This window comes from Aphelocoma coerulescens, chromosome 1 (genome assembly GCF_041296385.1).
Source record: "Aphelocoma coerulescens isolate FSJ_1873_10779 chromosome 1, UR_Acoe_1.0, whole genome shotgun sequence".
In the NCBI taxonomy this organism is placed as follows: domain Eukaryota; kingdom Metazoa; phylum Chordata; class Aves; order Passeriformes; family Corvidae; genus Aphelocoma; species Aphelocoma coerulescens.
The window spans coordinates 103,816,352-103,836,303 of NC_091013.1; the positions used below are offsets into that span (position 1 = coordinate 103,816,352).

Sequence of the window (19,952 nt, forward strand, 5' to 3'; positions counted from 1 at the left end):
CTCACTGCCTCCAATGACTTATTGATTGTGGCTCTCAGACAGGATGATCTTTAATGGCTTATCAGCTATTTCCAAGGCATTTCTAATGATGCCACATTCAAATTTAGCTTTATTCTTTTGGCTCTTTACCCTCCATCTGCTTAAATAAGTAACTGAACGACCTATTTTTTTTTTTTTGTTTTTTAATGAGTGTTGGGGTAGTTTTCAAATGACTACTGAGTCCTTACATGAAAAACTGTGTTCAATATTGTTCCACCGTCAAGTCATTAGAGAAAGACCTACATAAACGATCATATACTAGTTAAATTCTTTACAAGTTTCAACTAATTACAACATGAAAGGAAGTGCTAAGTTCTATGTTTATACTGTCTCAGTAACCTCATCTATTTTTCCAGTGCTCCTTAAAAAAAATTATAGCAAAGAGAAGCAGTGTAAAGCTTTTTTTATTAACAGTAAGCTTAGCATTCAAGTATCATTTCAATGGAACAGTAAAGAATGAGTAAACAAGAAGAAATATGGTGGAAAAAGCAAAACTGCTTGGAAGGGAAGGAGGGAACTCAAAACACAAGAGAGATCAGGTACCAACATGACATCTTTGTAACCTGACACAGATATATTCCAGCAATAATTATAGCATTTGATAATCACTGCAGATGTACCTGGCTTAACAGTGTTAGGAAAAACAACACAGACTTTTGCTTATATCATAATTTCAAGAGTCTGCTGACTCACATGGTGTAGGAGGATCAACTCTCCCTTTTTTGCTACTGCTAGCACTCAAGACGTGGCACAGGCATGATCTTATCTTCCAACCCTTCAAGGTTTTCCAAGAATGACTGCTTTAAATTATTTTGAAGTAATTTTCATGGAGACAATTTTGCTATGTTGTATAAACAAATTTACCTTCCAGTGTGAGCTGCATTAAAGTTGCTGTGTAGAAGTCATATCTAGATTCAGAACAGGTCCAAAACCCAACTGCAGTTGACTTCTAAGTTACTTTGGAACAGAAAACGATGAATTATGCAATCTCTCAGTACTGGTGTATCAAGAAATATTGGGAAGTAATTACCTCAACAAATCCAAGAGAAAAATAGTTCATAAAACATATTCTCTACAGTGCATCCATGTCTGAAAAAGGAAGAAAAATGAGCCCCAAGACCATTTCTAGAAGACAATCTTTTGTTGCTGTCATTGAAAGAAATATAATATCAAAATTACGAAGAATGGAATGTGTGTGCAGAAGTTCTTATTGCAGAGAAAACCTTAATGGAGCTGGCTCCGTGTCCTATTCAAGAGCAATACTTAAGATAACAAGATTTTGATTTTAAGAGCTAAAATAACACAAAACCCTCCTGTGCATCCAGAAATAAAGTAAAACCAAAGAAAACCAATTTCTTCCTTTTCTGAAGCTCAGAAAGCTGACAAGGGGCAACACTGATAAAACAGCAAGTACTTGATCTGACACTCACCACTAACACAATCCCCTTGCCAAGGAAGGCCACAGCAGTGAAAACCTGTGGGACACTCACACCTCATTCTCATGGATTTGCTCATGTAGGTATACAAACTCCTCCTGAGAGTTCACATAGGTGAAATAAAAATGTTGAAAGCAGGTATTTGTTCAGAACAGTTTTTTATTTAGACTATATATTGTGTCAGGTAGAACTTTGTCGAAACACAGAATATAACTATCAAATCCACTAAAAAGTACAAGATTTTATTGAACAATCAACTTTGGTGATCTACTTAGAAAATTTTAACATTAACATTGCATAGCAGACACAAGTCACAGCATACAACAGTGAATTTGGGTCTGAACTGATACATCCAGAAAGCATGAATACAGCAATTTAGGTAAATGAGCTTGTTCCTTATTATTAATATTTTAGGAATCAAAGCTTATTAGCAAATCAAAAGAATACAGATCACATTCTGTTATTATAAACACTGTCAAATATGTAACTCCAACTTAGCCATAAATCGAGTAAGAAGTGCCCTGTCAAAAGGGACGAACCCTTTCCCAAACATTTCTATTACAAGAAAGTATAAATCAGAACTAGTTGTGTATTGCCTACATATAACTGTAAATCCTTGATCTTGGAAGAAGAAACAACACTGAATAAAACCCAACCCATGTAAAACTGTTTTATCTGTAGCAGTCCATGAATGCTTCTTGGTGAGCTTTAACCAGGGAGTCATCCAAGGGATTCCTACAATTGGTCTTTCTCATCAGTGTAGCTTAGTTTTCTGTATACCCTAAGGGAAAAAAGCCCAAACCCCCTGTTTAGATGATGAAGCAAATTACACAAAAATACTATTATTTGCTGAAACTCCAATGAACAGAATGGAATTGAAACAAATTGTCAAAGCAAGATATCTCAACATCTTGATTGTGAACAGCAGCAGGGCTGTCTGCCTCCCTATGTGCTTTCAGATGGAGAGGAAGCTTCTCATACTATGTCATTTTAGTGTCTCAGTAGTGCTACTACATCAATCTGTGTATATCTATCAAACTTTGAGATGCAATCTTTGAATATATCCATAAATAGCTAAAAGTTAAAGACACAAGTGAGAACACTATTTCCTTGCATATTACTTAAGAAATTGCATAAATTTTCTCTCATGTATTTTGAACTAATTTGGTTTACATCTGACAATTAAGTATAGCAGTAAAGCTGTAGGACAGCATTCACACAGAGCTGAAGAAAAGTTCACTAGTTATGAACATTTCCTTTTCAGAAATCTCTTACATAATCATCTTCTAGATAAAGGCAATCTGGTTCAGATAGAAAGACAATATTCTTTTTCTTTTCACAACCATTCATAACAACATACAGCATTTTGCCACATGGCTTAGGCATAAAACTTCTGAGGGATCTGAAGCTGTTGAAGAGCTTCACTGCTGGAAACCAAAGAAAGCTAAAAATATCACACCACAGGCCTAAGGAAGCTTTCCAGCTGACAGTCCATTTTGGCTACAAATAGCAAACATATCTCTGTGTAATTAAAGAACAAAGAAATAGATCTTATTCCAGATGACTTGGAGAAAACGCTGAAATCTTGATTTCTCTACTTATATGCATTAAAGAAAGAAAAACCTTTTCCTTTAGAACAATAACTAATCTTATAGGAATGGCTACTTTGTATGGGGAGCCAGGATAGTGAGGAAAAACAAAAAGTAATCCAAGAACTGAGCAGAACTTTGCTCAGCTAAGTAGGCGTACTCAACATCAAAGAAATGCCCTAGCATACTCATCAGCTTGTCTCCAATCCTCCAATTACATCAAAAATAATCCAAATATAACCTTTATCAATATTGTATGTATTTGTAATACAAGCCTCTAAATTTCAATTCCATCTCTGCTTAAACTGAAACTTTTTTCTTTACATCATTAAGCCTCTTTTCTGGTTAAATTCTCCACACAAGTAGTATAAAAATGCTTTCAGCCTTCCTTTGAAGTTCAAATTCAAACATTGTCAGAAAATGTTTTTTCAGCTGTGTGATAATCTCAAACATAGTGGAAGTATTTCTTGACTGAGTTTGGGAAGCCAGCATAACTTGTGGTGACAAACTAGACTTTATGGCAAAAAAGTGAGTCAAAAATGTTTTGGTAAATAAAATTAGGACTTGTTTAGAGAGGTTTTAATGCTTTTTAAATCCTGTTGAATATTAAATGTTTGTAATTAAAAATCCAAGAGATCTGAAACCTGATAATCCTTTAAAAGTTACGTATTTCCTAAGAAAAACAGACATAGTAAGGCAGTATTCAGGGAACTGGAAAGAGTGTCTTGCTTCCAGAGATCTAAATACACTGCCAGTAGTGATAACAGCTGGAGGAGAGGATCTCTGGTATCTTCCAAGCAGAGCCACTGCTTGTTTACACAGAGCCAAAATGCAGGTAATGATGCCCAGCTGCACAGAGGCTAACTTTTGAAAGTCCTTTTATTTAAATGACAGTATACTGCACTCTCCACATTCCGCAGATCTGAGAGGACGTGTCAGCTGAAACACACAGACACAACCAAACAATTCTACAGCATATATAAAAGAATAAATGCCTCTATAATGAACACCAAATCAGGACTACAGTGGCTATTCAGCTAGGTCATTTTACTATCTTCTGCTCAGCAGCTCTCCTTGCAGGAATGTGGCTAGTTTTGAACACAGACACTTGTCTCTAAGTGTTTGAGCCTGCAGGTGTGATTAGCTTGGGCTCTCCCATCCTCATTTTCACTCTACAAGTACGCATGTAACCCTCCATATCTTTAATACAGGTGTAGAGGAGTAGGAATTAATTTTGAAATCTCTTTTTTCAAGAGGCTATTATTACCTTTTGTGACACTTCCTCACATTTCTGGGAGAGCTGCAATTCTCCATTGCCCCAGGCCAACCAGAGTGTGCACCTGCACTCCCAGATTCTGGTGATGAGAAACAGTAGTATGAAAAGGACAAGAATAATGTTGAGTAGCATGAACATTACAGAATGTTAAAGTATTAGCCTCTTTAAACATTGGATATACTTCTGTGGGCAAATTTCTTTAAGAAAATATTCTCATGCAAATTAATGAAGTGTCTGAAACTAACCTTGCAGGGAAGTGCCAGGAATACCAAGAAAACCTTTATCTGAAGAATCATGAAATCCAGAGTCCTGAAAATAAAGCATTGACATATAACATTGATGAAAAAAACCCATGCTATTTCACAGCCTGCCTCAGAAGAATTAACTGTGAATGTGAAAATAAGTGTCTGATTTAAAGCAACAAGTCTAATGATTCCAGTGAAACCCAGAAAAACTTGTTTGCTTCATCTTGCCCATCCATAAAATTAATGTCATCATTTCAGGACAACACCATAACTGAGTCACTATTTGAGACCATTTTAACCAGTGACATTGTCTATTAAAATGAAATAAAATATTTAATTTAGAATCATTTCAAAGTCATTAAATATAGAGAGCTCCTCACATGATCCAGGAGACCTGATACAACTTGTATTTTATCAAATAAATATCCCCAAGCCCCCAGAGCTGTAAAACCTCCCTACTGACCAAAGAGCACCAGAAGCATGCTATCACTAGTTCAAACAGCTCTAATCCATTTTTAAGCCCTTCTCCAAATATCTAAAAGTGCACAATTTTTTTTTCACAAGGTCCTTAAATACCTGACAATGACAGCTGTGATCTGCAAAAAAGCTGGGGTTGATGCAGCATGTGCTCAAAAAATCCATGCCAGCCGTCTGAAGATTAACGTATTTTCTGTGGGAAAACTCTTGACATTTCCTTGAAGAAAAATAATGTTCCGGTATAAGTTTCAGCCGCTTTGTTGGTGAACAAGGAAGAGAGTTTTGAAAATTTCCTGCTCTTTTAATTCTGGAAATTGCAGAATAAGTTCGAACAGGAGAGTTAACAAGAGCATTTACAGTTTCAGGCATCTGTATTTCTTCGTATTTCCTTAAATTTGAAGCTCTCTGAAACCCAGGAAATTTTGGAACAGACTCCCTACACAGCTGCTCATAGATCCTGTCGAATTCTGTATTACACTGTTTAGTGGACCTCACAAAATCACTTAAATTACTCTTCACTAATCTTCCTTTCTCTTCAAGGTCCGGTGAGTTTAAAAGAGGTCTTGTCAATGTCAAAGACTTTTGGAATTCTTCAGAACACACTTTGTAGTAGAGTTCCTCAAATGCATCTTCATATTTATGGGGCATCTTTGAAGGACTCTGATTCATAAACCGTGAGAAAAATGAGTGTTTGTGCTGGAAAGTAGTTTGTCTTTCAGAAGTTATTTTTTCAGGATATGTGAGCACAGTATTTGATGATCTTGCAGGAGAATAGTTTGTGATAGGTACAGAATTGTTACTATTGCCATGGGAACTGCAAGCAGATGAACACAACTCTGAGGTATCAACACAAGAAATGTCACTTTTCTGAGTCTTACTCTCTTTTACAAGATGAAGTGCTCTTGAATCTGAACTGGCAGGTGATGTTATAAAACTGTATTCTGAGAAATGTTTGCAAGCCATTTTTTCACTTTCTGTGTATTCTAAATTCTTTGGTGAGGCAGTAGTTGGTAATTCATCTTCAACTAGAAATGTTTCTCCCATTCTAGCCATAACATCAGGAAAAGCAGTGTCTTTGGAGACTATTTGGCCCTTTCCAGATGCCAAATGTTGTTCCAAACTTGAGTCAGAGTAGTCCATTTTGATTGCATTTGTATCAGTATAAGGTGCCAGACCAGATGAATTACTAATGAGGCAATTGTCATAACAAAATTCTCCGCTCTCATTTCCAAAAGTTGCATTCTGCTCATCTTCACTTCTGTAGCTACATATGCTGTGAAATGGTTTCTTTAGTTTACAGGCTCGTGACCTCCTTATATTGTCTACAGTGACACTGAGCTTTGGGCGTCTAGAATGCCTCTTGGGCCTTAAGTGTCCAAACATGTATTTTAACACTCTTCTCTGAGACCGCTTGGCCATGAGCCTTGTAAATACCTCTACCATTTCTGGATACAAGTCTGCAAGAGTTGTATTGCTCCAGGAGCATTCCTCATCTGCAGATTGGTAATCTCCATGGATACTATCACTCAAAGTTTTGCTCAGTTCTGAACAAGGTCGATGCCTGGGTGTGGTTATTGTATTTGATGAAATGGGAACATCAGAATGTTGTAACTGTAGATACTTGGATGAAGAACATTCATCTGACGACTTTAGTTTCTTTCTGCGAACAGCAGCTTGATTGTCTATTTAAAAAAAAAAAAAACAACCAAAAACCCCAACAATTGAGTCAAAAAACAAAAACAGAAGACAGAAAAAAATCCAAACCTATTAAGGCACTTCCAGTAATATACTGTATGACTTAAAAACAATTGCATGTGATACAGATAGTCTTACTGTAATAGCATATTTCACTAAGCTTTAGTGCCAGGCTAAATAGATGGTTAACATGCATTCAATTAGGGAAAAAATTAATACACTTCCCTAACCATATGGAATTCACAGATTATAGAGGACAGAAATTAAATATATTGGAAAAAAACCCACTATTTGAAGTAGCATAATATACAGATATTCATTGCAGAGGAAGACTTCTTTGCCCCTTCTGACTTCTGGTCAGAAGTAACAGCCTTATCCAAAACATTTTGTTACTTTTTTCCTGTGCTCCTTTAAAGCTTTGTATTCAGCTAGTGGGAGTGCAGCTTTTGCTTTCATAAACCATGATGAAAATAATGCTTTGTGTAGCTGTTAAGGTTAAAATAATTACACCAAAACTCTTAGGTTTGCATCAAGTCTGGAAAGCTTCTGAACAAAGTTTGCTAGTGAAGTACCACTTTGACTACCAGTTACCAGCAGACTCAAAGCCACTGTATTACATTCCTTGAATTTAAAATAAGTAGAACCACTGCTTTCAGTGAGCTAAATGCTGCTGAAATTTTGTAACTAGGCATATTTTTCCCTGAGGTTACGTCAGAAAAGCTGGATTTATGTACGCAAGTTATTTATTTTCTGTTTTTCAAATACATTTTGCCATAAGAAAAATCATGTCTAACTTCCCTTTAAAATCCAGCCCATTGAACTTTTCAGATGGATAAATAATGCCTTTGTGTTTACAAAAAATTAAATATTTTTTCTCATAAATGTTAATAAAACCACATTTCGTAACTAATATATTTGACCAACAGACAAAAGACTTAATTGTACCAATCAGTTCTTGCACTGGTGAAGTTAAATGCTGACTTTTCAACAAACCTGGAGATGTTACCTGAAAAACAAATAAAGAAAAAAAACAACCTAATATTCTGAGCTTTTTGCACATTAAAGATAACATCAAAACCTTACTTGTGACTCCCCCTCCTCTTGCTATTCTAGGTCATTTACAGTTATGGTCTTTAGGGGCTCAGCCAAGTTCAGACAAAGTGGAAAACATCTAGTCTAAGACTTCAGTAAGAAGTTTTGGGAGTTACTAGTTTAATCTTGGAAAGCTATTAATCATTTTTTCAACTTATACATTATGTATCATGTATTAATTCCTTTTCCAAATATAAGAATTTAGACATGGATATATATACACACACACACCCCTGGATAATCTAGACATCTCTGGCAGGTCCAGCAGAAAACAGAAGCTGTACCATGTATCATAACACTTCACCTCTGATCTTCCTCAGCCCCCAAATCAAAACAAAGCTAATTGTTTTTTTTTTTTTCTTTACAAAGCTCAGATTTAGACTTGTTGGAAAACTTATAGATCAAAGATCAACTTGCACATCAGGATTCAAAGAACAAAGTATAAAAGTGAAAAAAAAAAAGTGAAAATAAATTTGTAAATAATTTTCTCTGTTTCTTACATATCATTGCTGACAAAACCCCAAATACTATAATATTTTACACAGACATGAAGCAGAACAACGGGAGAACCACAGAGAAGTTGTGCTAGAATTCATCGTGCTACCCAGTTAAAGAGCTCTTGTTTTACTCTAACTAGCTAAAAACTTAAAATAGAAGACATATGTTACCGTTATCCATTTGGGAATGTTTCTCTCATCACCTTGTACTATCAGATCCACTTGAACTCTTTCTTTCTTTTGGACTTGTCCATCATCTGCCTCCAGATTCTTAGAGGAAAATAAAATTATTAAAAGACACAGAAATTATTGGCACAGACAACCCCAAACTTATTATTCAGATTTATTGCAAACTAGTATTTTTCAGATGAGGATACGCAACCAGCATAAACTTATTTTTAATGTATACATTTTATGCAAAAAAAACCCAAACCCAAAACCCCAAAAAAAGCCACAAATCCCAAGAAGAAGCTATATGTGAAGATATATAAAAAGAAATAACTAGTTTGTTCAGGGAAAACCACACATTGCCTTGAAGATTCACTGATAAAAACAAACAAACAAAACACCCAAATAAAGAGAAAAAAAGGAAATTGGTTACAAAGCTGATAATTACAGCTGCAAATCTTTATGTGTATTCTTAATACTCCATGAGAACTCATACAGGTCTACTCTGCAATGCCCCTCTATGTAAAATCTAAGAGAATTTGGTAAGAAATGGCAATTCATTAGTTAAACTGTCACTTTCTGAAGCAAATTGTATTAGCTATTGTCAGAGAGAGGACACCAGCACTATGGTGAACAAGTAAGGAAAGCAAATCACATTTTTGGTAATGGTATTTGAGCAAGCAGAACACAGGATTAAAATGGCTGCACACAAAGTGTGTTATATTTTTCTTCAACACTGTAAATACTCATGGTAGTCCTGACAAACATAGTCCAGGTCTGCGAAGCGAGAGGAGAAGATTCCAGTCTGCTTTTGTTATAGCAGCCATTATTTCACATTTACCTTCTGCTTTAAATCATGTTACCTATTTATGCTAGACTCTCAGGTGAACGACCATGTTTTTCATAAGTATTTTCACTTTATGATCTGTCTGGTTACTCTTTTTCCTTACCTATAAAAGCATTTCTCAGGGTTGCCTGTTGACACAGTACATTGTATGGCTTTCTCTGGCCCACTGGTATTACCAAGACAATATCATCACTTTTTATTGGTCTTCGTGACATTATTTATTGAACCCCTCACTTGCTATACTTGCTAAAAATGTGCATTAAGATGCAGACTATATCAAGTCTTCTGCGGACTGTATCAACTCATCAGGCACATGTAAACTATTTAAATAGTTAGTAGTTTCTGTTGAACACAAAATCATTACATTATATTAGACACAGAAAATTTTTACCTGGAAGTGAAAGTCTTCAAATTTTCTTCTTACTGAAACTATATCACTTTCTTCACCTGCAATTTGAAGGTAAATATTAAATAAAATATAGTTGAATTCAAAACCAAAATGTTTTTAAACACACGCTAAGTTATTGACTACAGTTTTCATTCTAGAAAATAGTTTTTTACACTATAAATTTTAGCTGTATTACCTTTCCTTTTCAATTCCAATGGAAGAAACAAAATATTTTGTCCAGGGAATCTGAAAGCGTTTTTAAAAGCCAAAAGGGGAATTCAGTAACACCTTTGCACCTCAAAGGCAGAACAGAGAGGAAAAAAAGAAAGCTTCCACCTTTCTCTCTCAAATATTTGACCTATAATACAGAAAGCTATTTCACTGGAGATGCACCCAAACACTCTTATTGCCTAAGTTATAACTTATTTATCCCTTTCTCCAAATAAATTAATTTTTCTGTGATAGTATCCTGCTAGATACAAGTAATTGTTCAGATATACTCTGCCATGCTACTTCCTGTGAGAACAAAAGGGTAACCCTAATAACTGTGGTGATCCGATACTTTTACTGTATTTCCATATGTTCTCTGTACCCGATGGTTCATCCCTACCTTCCCCACTTCTATTCCCACTTGGTTTGTCCCAGATCCAAGCCACTTCCCCCGGTGCTCCCTATATGGTTGTTCTCCTCCCCTTATTCTAGTCGGTTCCTCATCAATCACCCAAACACCTCCGTTATTCCCGAAAGTTCAGTGTCTATCACCTAAGCCCGCCCTGTTTATCCTGATATGGTCCTTGTCAATCCCCTGAGATCCTGCCCCTTCTGATACCTCCCCTCTGGAAATCCCCTAAACCTCAACGCCCCCCCATTGGGGCATGTGATCCCTCTCCCTCCACCCCTCGAGGCTATTGGCCTATGTGAATGTCTATCCCTGTCCATATCCCTCCCCCAAAGATCCCTATCTGTCCCCCCATCCCCATTGTAATGCCTCTCCTTATTAGGTGTTGCCCAGAGCTGCTCTGGGCTTGTCCTCTGTGGATACCCTCTAATAAAGCTGGATTGCCTCCCGTGCCAAGTCCCTCGCTACTTTTTATCTCTCCCTTTGTCCAGGGGCTCCTGGCTGCTACAGTGCCTGGAGCCTTCGCTCCCCAGGGTAGAGCAGAGGCTTCAGAGGAGCAGCTTCAAAGCTCTGTGCCTCCGGCTGCTCCCCACTCCTGCCGCACACCGCTGGAGCCAGCCCGGGCTGTGGACAGTAGCGGTCACTGCGACAAATAACTTTCCCTCTTACAGGCAGACTAACACTTGCAGGTCCAGGTGAGAACTGTTCCAGTTTACTTTTACCTGCTGTAGACAGGCATTGCATACTTTCAACACAAAAATAGTGTATAATACCTGGCAGAAACGCTGCCTTCACTAAGAAGTGCAAAGTATTCTGTATGGATTCTAAAAATGGAAAACACCTGCCAAAAGTAAAACCGCTAAAGATAGAATTTTTTCTTAAGTTAGCATGCCCTATTGATAACCTTTTATATATTAAGGAAATACCAAAACTGAACCAACAAAAAAAAGCCCTGGAAAAAAACACCAAAACAACCAAAAGCCAAAAAAACCCAAATCCCAAACAGCAGGGTGAACTCAATTTTTTATGTGAGGCATCCAATCCCATATCTCTAAGAATCTAATTTCTACATCTTACAGTATTTGGAGATAGCTGGGACTCACAGAGGTTTCTATAAATGCTCTCCAGTCTCTTCGTAGACCATTCATAAGAGAAGGAGAAGTGGATAATCATATTATTGTATGCTGCTATGAAGATACCACAGTCTGAAGCACTTCATTTATCCCACAAGTGCAAAAGACAAAGGACACTTACAGAAGCCAAGCTACAAATACCTTTGAAATTTTTTTCCTGTTTCATTGGGTGCGTTGAGAAAAAAGTAGTGCTTTCTAAATTGGCAGAAATTATTTTATCATTCAGTTATTTGAAATTTTCCTCTCAAATGATAGTAGGAAACATTTCCCTCAACAGAGAATTAATTGTCTACCTCAGAGGCAGCTATGGAGATAAACAACCTAACAATACCAGTATACCTAAACCCCAGCTAAACATATTTTACTGCAACTGCTCTTTCAGCCATTAACTGCTGGCTACCACCTAGACATAGTTTAATTTATAAAAGACACTAAGTTTTTATTTGCTCAAGAATTAAAAATGTTAAGTAGTACCAGTTTTAAATGCTTAAAAAAAAACCAGTCAAAGACTGCTGCCACTAAGAAATATAATCAAATAATTATTTGGGAATACAAGGTCAAAACCTCCCCAGAAAACTTTGCAGACCAGCCACAGGACTGATACCAAACCCTTTACAAACGCTACTGAAGAATTGTTGCAACTGACTGCAAACCTCTGTTTACTGCTCCCCTAATATTTAATGTGTCTATTTTAACTATTAATAAAATAGTGACATCTTGGCCAAGGTTTTTATTTCACTCTTCCTTTTTTTCTTAAGAAAGGACAGTTGAACATACTCCACATCGACTTTCCAAGGTATCAGGGAATCAGGACTGAAATTTCAAAGAGGAATATGAATATTGATTTCATAGAACTACCAGTACCTCAAGCTCTTGCTATTCCTATTCTTTGCTTTCTGAAAGGATACTGGATATGCATAGAAACAAATTTTACTATATTAGAAAGCGATGGAAAAGTTATTTGCAATTTTCTCAACAAGTTAAAAGAAGGGTAGCCAAGTAGTAAATTAAAAGACCCACCTGTATCAGATGTAGCCACACCAGAGTTCTCAGAAGATTCCTTAAAAACACATGCAAAGAATTTTAATACATGGTAGATTAAGCTATATTAATTAGTCTGTAGAATTTTCTGCTTTCACGACAATTTTTTTTTGGGGGAGGGTGGTGGTGAAATAAGCACAGTTGCATTCCACAAATTCTGTCCAAATCATACCATCTTTATTAACAAATCAATACACAAACTTATTTTGAGTCAAAAGAAGCTTTTGACTCAAGAGATTTTTGATTACAGATACACAGATTTTACAAATAATATAAAAAGTTAGACCCACATATTGCCTAACTAAAAAGGCAATTGATGGTTAAAAGCCTATATCCAACTGCTCTCTCTCCCCTTCTAATAAACTTAATAATTCAGCTGAAATCCATGACTGATATCATGGTACAGGACCACCTGCTCATAACTAATTTCTTAGTTTTTGACTAGATAAATCCATTTTCCTAAAGAGGCTGTCAGAATGGTTTGGCTTGGTAGGGATCCTAAAGATCATCTAGTACGAACCCCTCTGTGATGGCCAGGAGACCTTCCAATAGATTGCTCAAAGCCTCATCCAGCCTGGCCTGGAACACTCCATAAAAGCAGATTCAATGTGGTACCCATACCTGATGTACTGTTGAGTGTTCATCTTCAAAATCACTGCTCTGTTGCTCTGATATTTCTTAGAATGAATAGGAGGAAAAAAAAAAGTTCTATTACTTTCATAATCTTTAGCCTCTCTTGTTCTTTTTTTAAAAAAAATTCTTTTATTTTTCTCTCTATTTATGCCCTATCAGTGGCTTTAGTAATTGGTTTCTTTTTCTGACTGACTCCAGCCAGTCACACTACTATGAAATACAAACCAAAATACTACAGCACACGCTGTATCACTGTTGAACAGTGCAGAAAACCTGTTTTGTGTGCTTTACATTCAAGGCACCTGTGCAAACCTTCTAGCACAGTGTGCACTATTTTTACAGCGGAGTGTGATGTCCTTGGCTGGCCCAACCAGCTTTCAAAATTGTCTCTTCCTGCATTTGATTATTCCCAAATAAGTCTGTTACATTGAATTTCTTTGCATGAAATTACACAAATTTTACTTTAAGTTTTAGCCCAAATTTGTCAGGCATCTTTCTCAGTTGTCAACCCTACTTGGTATCATCTGAGAGTTAATTAAGGGTATACCTTCTTTTACTATTTACTTAAATAAAGTATAAACCAATAATGTGCACAGGACAAATCCTGAAAAAAAATCCCCTATAGTTCCCTCAAGTTTAGACACAGACCATTGATAATTATTCTAAGCACAGTTTTCCAACCAGCAGGCTATAAAACCACTCTCTCATATAAAATTCATAAAGCATATTATATAACTAGAAGGGTCTGGTTATTATCATTATTTTGCAAAATACTACAGTAATACTACTTCCTTTAGAATATATTTTTTTAGAAGCTGCATGGTGCATTTTCCAAACATATCTGGATTGGGAACGCAGGAAATTAGATAACACAGTAGTGTCCAGTTGAAATCCCTTTCCTGAACAAGGTCTATGAAACACTACAGAGGATGTTTTGTTTCAAAAAAATCTCAAGGAAAGAAAGCATTTTAAGTGGCTAATATGACAAAAGTATCACTTCTCTTGGAGGTTGAAATTTAATATACCTGGTCCTCTCTTACTGAGAGCTGCCACATATAAAAAAAAAGCCCACCACTCAAAGGATTGCCATTTTAATCAGTAAAATTCGATGAGGGTGCTGGACATTCTATTCAAATAGTATAACAAGTCTAGCAAAATTCAGAACTGTGAGTTGGAAAAAACAACACTAGTTATATTTCAAGGGGAGTGGTTCATTGGTAGATATTTGGTTTAATGTTTACACTTAATAGCACAAAACTTTATGTATCTTGATTGAAAACACTTAGGCCCACTTAAGAGTAAATGAATAAGTAAAATTTGTACATTAGCTTTAATAAATCCATACTCAGAAGTAATTTTTTTTGGTTGAGGGTTTTAGGTGTGGGGGTTTTTTGGTGGTTTTTTTTGTTTGTTTGTTTTATTTTTTTTTAAAGGCTAACAGCAGCCACAACCAGACAGTTCAAGTGTTTACTCGCATGCCTTTGTGTTTCAAATAAAAAAAGTCAGAGCAAGATATGGTTTAAGCTGGATAAAATCTATAAGATTCTATTTGGTATGGAATATATAAATATACATGTAAAAACACAAATCTATGCAGGATTGTTTTCTTAAAAGAAAAGCTGTTCACCCAACTTTAATATTTAGTTAAATATTTAATATTTCTTCCCTAGGATAACAAAATAAAATTAAATGCTAAAAAGTTTTCTCAAGTTATATTAGAAGCTGAAAAAACGCATATTATCAATTTTTCTGCTCCTCTATGTCATCTGTAAGGCAGTACACTAAATTCAAAATTAATTAGATCAAGACTTCATAGCATTAAAGAACTCCAAGTAAACTCTTTTTTTTTTAAGAACTTCTAAGACATTCAGATCCTGAATTGAATTAGCAAAATATTTCTCCTAAAAGACCTCAAATACCGTATATTCGAAAAAACTTACTTTCTTTCCAGCTTTTACCACAGACTATAGCAAAATTTTTTGTACTACTTGGCCCCATCAGCTGAATGGAGAAATTACAGGTAAAGGTCTGGACCATCTGAAACTCATTTCCCAGCCCTACCTTTAAATTTCTTAGGCTGATTCAAAGCCTGTACCTGACCACTGTACGGACAAATTTTTTGGTGTTGTAGAGGAAGAGAGGTGCTAGGCAGTGTTTTGTCCTCTGGTGTTCCAAATAAAAGTTTCTCACATGAATGTCATAAAATAACACCAAAAAACCCTCACTTCAAAACCTTGAGAGAATAGAGCCCAACATGCCTTCACAGTACTACATTGGAAACTTCCCTCCCCCCATCATTTATCCCAGTAGAAATATATTTTATTGGAACATACAGTTCCTGTTCAGAAAAACGTTCAGATGTTACACACCCCACTGAGTATATCATATTTACACTTCGGTGTACAGACTTGTTTCAATTTCTATCCTGGAACTTGATTTCTGAGGAAGTAACTGCATGCTACTTTTTCCTGGAGACAGCCTGATTCACTCAGTATACTGAAAAATCTCCTAAATTTTGATAGGTCATTATGCAACTTCATGAGATTCTTTTAGTACATATTTTTTAATATGCCTACTTATCTAGTAATTTTTAAAAAGCTAACGACATTCATATTTCTCCAGTACATGCACGGAAGTCAGGGTTGGACTTTTTAAGATTCAATGATTATCTGACAAAAACAACAAAAAATTATTTGTTGAATTGATAAGGGGAACTTATTTTAATCAACTTGTGATAGCACCACCAATTATAATGTATTTATTAATCTTAAATATTTTTAATTATATTTCTGAATCCTTATGAACATAAGTATTGCTGATTTATTAGATGGTTCCTCACACAAAATCCAGTGAGTATCCTAAAGCGTTTAGCATGAACCCAAATATCTTCTACTAAGACTCTTTGGACAAGGTAATTTATAGCAGAGTTTTTTTTAAACACTTTACCTCTATTCCTTTGACTTTGTCTATTATGCTGCAATAAAAAAAAAAAAAAAAAGAATAATCTTAGAATAGCAAAATTATTTTAACCATTGCCTTTATTTACTTTGGTATAGCCCACAGCTACCTAGCTATTCAATTTCCTCAGGTTTCCCAAGGCCTGACCAGAAAAGCCACAAGTATCTGCAAAACTTACCTCATCATTCACTTTTTCCACATACTGTTGATGCTAAAATCACTACAAGAACATACCTTGGCCCACATAAGAGGCTAAGACAAAGGATTGCTCTTTCAGTCCTTAATGGATTTAATTGGGAAACATGTAAAGCAATGCTTAGTAGACTGTGCACAAGGTATTACTGGGAGTGGAAAGGGAATCATAAATACAGCCTCTTTTTGGTCTCCATTAAATCCACTCCTGCTCCCTCAGACTGAATTTCATTCCTCATCCCCTTACTCTGTGGGGTTCAGAACAGCTTCTGTGTTAACTGCCCAGGCATACTATACAGGCCATGGCTTTACCACAAGGAGTGGTAAGACTGCAAAGATTCTTGAATTACTTTGGCATTGTTTTACAGGGGAGAAAAAAAGAAACTAAAGATGAAACCAGGAAGCCCTGTGGAATTGAAGAACTGATTACCTGAACCAAGATAAAATGATTCAATGCATTAACTTCACTGAAAACATTCTGATGAGTTCCAGAAATACACATTCCCAACAGAGAGCAATTAAAAAAAAACCAACTTTCTCCTGGTTTACAAGTGGTGCTAACCACTGATTAATGATCATCTATTTTAGTCTATTGCATTTGAAAATCTTAAAACTATCCTAAAACCCTATTTTAAAGCAGATGTTGACCTCATTAATACCTCTGAAAATGTTATATGGCACAGCAAGATTAGAATATAATCCTTTCTATCTATACATATATAAAGAAATACTGCTACATTTTAACTGCATAGTATGACTGTATTATCAAATACCTTAAATATTTTCTTCTTCCATTTTTTAACATCCTTCCTTGACACTTGTCCCCATCGTTTTGGTCCTAGAAATAACAAAAAGTAACAATATTAACACAGGTTTTCTTATAACACTATCTATACTGAATATCACTCAAACAAATATTTAGGAAGAATATATTACAGAACAACAAAGCATTGCCAAATCTGAACAGTCTCCACCACAATTGCTGAAATAAAAATTTAGAGGAAAATAAACCATGAGAATATGGTAACTCAAATTAATTGAGAAGTCAGGCAGGGCAAAAAAAATAATCAGGTGCTGAGTCTAACAAGACTGAGCTAAAATCCAAAGAGCATTACAGCCCCATGTTCTACCAAGAGGGGAAAAAGGCAAATACTTTTAAATGCAGACTACATGGTATCTGAGGTTAGTTAAAGCCATAATGAAGGCTCTACAGGTCTGAGATCCATATTCATTCCATACTGGATTGAAGTTACTAAACCAAAAGCATAACCAAACCTTTACAAATCCAAAGCTGTCTATTACAGTACTGTATGGGTATTTCCTCCCTCTCCCAATGCACAATGTATATAAAATGTAAGCCTGCCAGTCTGTAAAGACCTTTGGTGCACAGCTGGTAAGTCCCCTGTATGTGTAAGTTACAAGAACTGATATGGCAATTTATGTATCATAATCCTCACTTCGATGATAATAAAACCTGCCAGAACATTGCATTTCCCAGAAAAGCCACCAAGATACCAAGTCACAAGTCCCACTAAAACCCTGAGCAATACATATTAAAACAATAGGTTTTTTCCTCAATAAGCCTTCCATAAGCATTATTGCTTTGTAATGGATCAACCATTTCAATGCAAGACTGGATAAATATTGTCACGGGCCCACATGGTGTAGATTTATGCTAACCACATGGGAACAGTCAATGAAAAGTTGAAGAGACTGTCTACCTACTCCGCCCTGATATTTGGCTTAACAGAAATTTGTCAGAGCAGTATTCAGAATACTAAGTGGAGATGAAAATACACGACCCATTCATGCATATCAGCTCCTCCTAAAATCTCCATTCCTTTGCTTCCTCTCAGTCTTCTCCATTTTGATTCTTCTTACAAGTCACCCAAACATTACGCATTTTTATCCTGAACTTTGCTAATAATTCTTATCTAAAATGGAGCATGCAATAGACTAAAACTGCACACAGGAGTAAACTCTTGGTATTGTACAGAAGTCTACATATGAAATGTCATACCTAAGTGAACAAAATTCAGTATCTGTTGTATTTGAATGTTCTATAGCTGTCAACACTTGCATGCTTTACTAAGTCTAAACATACAGCATGTAAATATTGTAGCTTTAAGAGGTTCTTACCGTCAGGTGTATCATAAGTGAGGGTATCCATGGAAACAAGTAAGTCATCTTCAAACGGATGATTATACTAAATAAAAAGAAGCATTAAATACTAGAATAAACGATCAAAGCAATGTTTTTAACGTGTATTTTACGTATTGTTTTTAGGACAATTTTGCTTTATCCAAAACATGAAATTATCAGTATGTTGTTTTATTGGCTAAAGCTAGAAGTCATCAATCTGGAAACATTAACTCCTAGAGGAAACCGGTATGTTTTAAGCATGTGTGCAAGCCATTCAACCTCAAGGCGTAAGCCAGCCAGTGCCAAACCAGCGCTCCAGAGTTCTCAGAGCAGCTCTCTTACACTTTCATCCGAACTTTCTCTGTAGTAACTAAAAGCAGCCCTCATCAAACAACAACAGCTCATGACATGTAAAAATACCCAGTGCGGCACTAGACGAGAAAAACCTTCTCGAGCCCGCCTTAGCCCGGTGGCAGCGCCAAACATCTGAAAAGGAAAGCCCGCGTGCCGGGATAAACGCATGCGTCGGGGCACGGAGCGGGACCATTCCCACACCTCTAACACAAAATGGCTCTCGGGAGAGGAGGATTCACGCAGGGAGCCCCCACTTTCTGTACTTGCATTGAATGGCCCCCGTCTAACGCGAACGAATCGGGGTTAAGGACACTATCAAGTCAACGCGCACTTGTGATTAAGTCGCTTATCCAACACCGGCAGTGCGTTTTGTGGCTGTATTCCGGGAGCTGGCTCTTGCTAGCTCCCTCCTGCCAAGGCGCAGGAGTGCGCGGCTCAGCACAGACGGCACCACTGCCTTCAGTCCCCGCTTCCCCGCCCGCCTCAGACGGCGCCCGGAGCCCGCGGCCACCCTGGCTCAAGAGCTCACCCGCTCCAGGATGCTGTTCATGGAGGCCACGAAGCGGGCATTGCTCCGCCGCAGCCCCTCCTGCACGGCCGCATCCCGCTCCATGGTGCGGTGCGGTGCGGGACCGGGACCGCCACCGGGACCGCCACCGGGACCGCCACCGCCACCGCCACCGCCACCGCCACCGCCACCGCCGCCGCGCGCCCCCCGCGCTCGTCACAGCGCGGCCGGCTACTCCCCCCCCGCGCCAATTCAAACCGCGCGCCACCACCCCGCTCCCGCCTCTGATTGGCTCATGTTCAAATCAGTTCCGTCGCTGCAGCCAATCGAAGTGCGCGGTGGGCGGGCTTTATAGTCTAATTGGCCGCTGGGGCTGCTGCGTGGCCGATCACCCCTCCTCCAAGTCCGGGCTTTGGGCGCCCGGCCAGGTGCGGCGTGAAGTCGCTGTTCTACCTGGCACCAGCGGCCGGCCGCGGGCTCCCATTGGCCGGGGGCTGGCTGCAGCGGCCGGCCGCGGGCTCCCATTGGCCGGGGGCTGGCTGCAACGGCCGGCCGCGGGCTCCCATTGGCCGGGGGCTGGCTGCAACGGCCGGCCGCGGGCTCCCATTGGCTGCGGGGCGCGG

General features: G+C 37.7%; 1 protein-coding gene across 3 annotated transcripts; it reads right to left on the reverse strand.

The window, feature by feature from the left end:
• Positions 1 to 33: 33 nt before the first annotated feature.
• On the reverse strand, positions 34 to 19,510 carry HJURP (Holliday junction recognition protein). Of its 3 annotated transcripts, XM_069022498.1 has the most exons (15): positions 19,351 to 19,510; positions 18,465 to 18,531; positions 17,099 to 17,163; positions 16,122 to 16,149; positions 13,164 to 13,219; positions 12,522 to 12,561; positions 11,623 to 11,696; positions 11,472 to 11,499; positions 9,753 to 9,808; positions 8,518 to 8,616; positions 7,703 to 7,763; positions 5,162 to 6,744; positions 4,586 to 4,649; positions 4,332 to 4,419; positions 34 to 2,256 (listed from the first exon to the last, which is right to left on the reverse strand). In XM_069022498.1, the coding sequence occupies exons 1-15, from the start codon at positions 19,432 to 19,434 to the stop codon at positions 2,211 to 2,213; spliced, it is 2,439 nt and encodes an 812-aa protein (XP_068878599.1). In that variant the 5' UTR covers positions 19,435 to 19,510; the 3' UTR covers positions 34 to 2,210. The 3 variants fall into 3 exon arrangements, with proteins under 3 accessions (XP_068878599.1, XP_068878609.1, XP_068878619.1); XM_069022508.1 differs by lacking the exon at positions 11,472 to 11,499 and having other exon boundaries at positions 11,643 to 11,696; XM_069022518.1 differs by lacking the exons at positions 11,472 to 11,499; positions 11,623 to 11,696 and having other exon boundaries at positions 35 to 2,256.
• Positions 19,511 to 19,952: the final 442 nt, after the last annotated feature.

What these genes read in the sequence shown, in the direction of transcription:
- HJURP (XM_069022498.1), bottom strand. Translation starts at nt 19,434, where the DNA reads ATGGAGCGGGATGCGGCCGTGCAGGAGGGGCTGCGGCGGAGCAATGCC. An exon ending in CACTTATGATACACCTGACG is followed by an intron (nt 17,164 to 18,464) that starts GTAAGAACCTCT and finishes TGTTATTTCTAG; the next exon opens with GACCAAAACGATGGGGACAA. An exon ending in GTGAGGAAGTGTCACAAAAG is followed by an intron (nt 2,257 to 4,331) that starts GTAATAATAGCC and finishes TTTTTCCCTTAG; the next exon opens with GGTATACAGAAAACTAAGCT.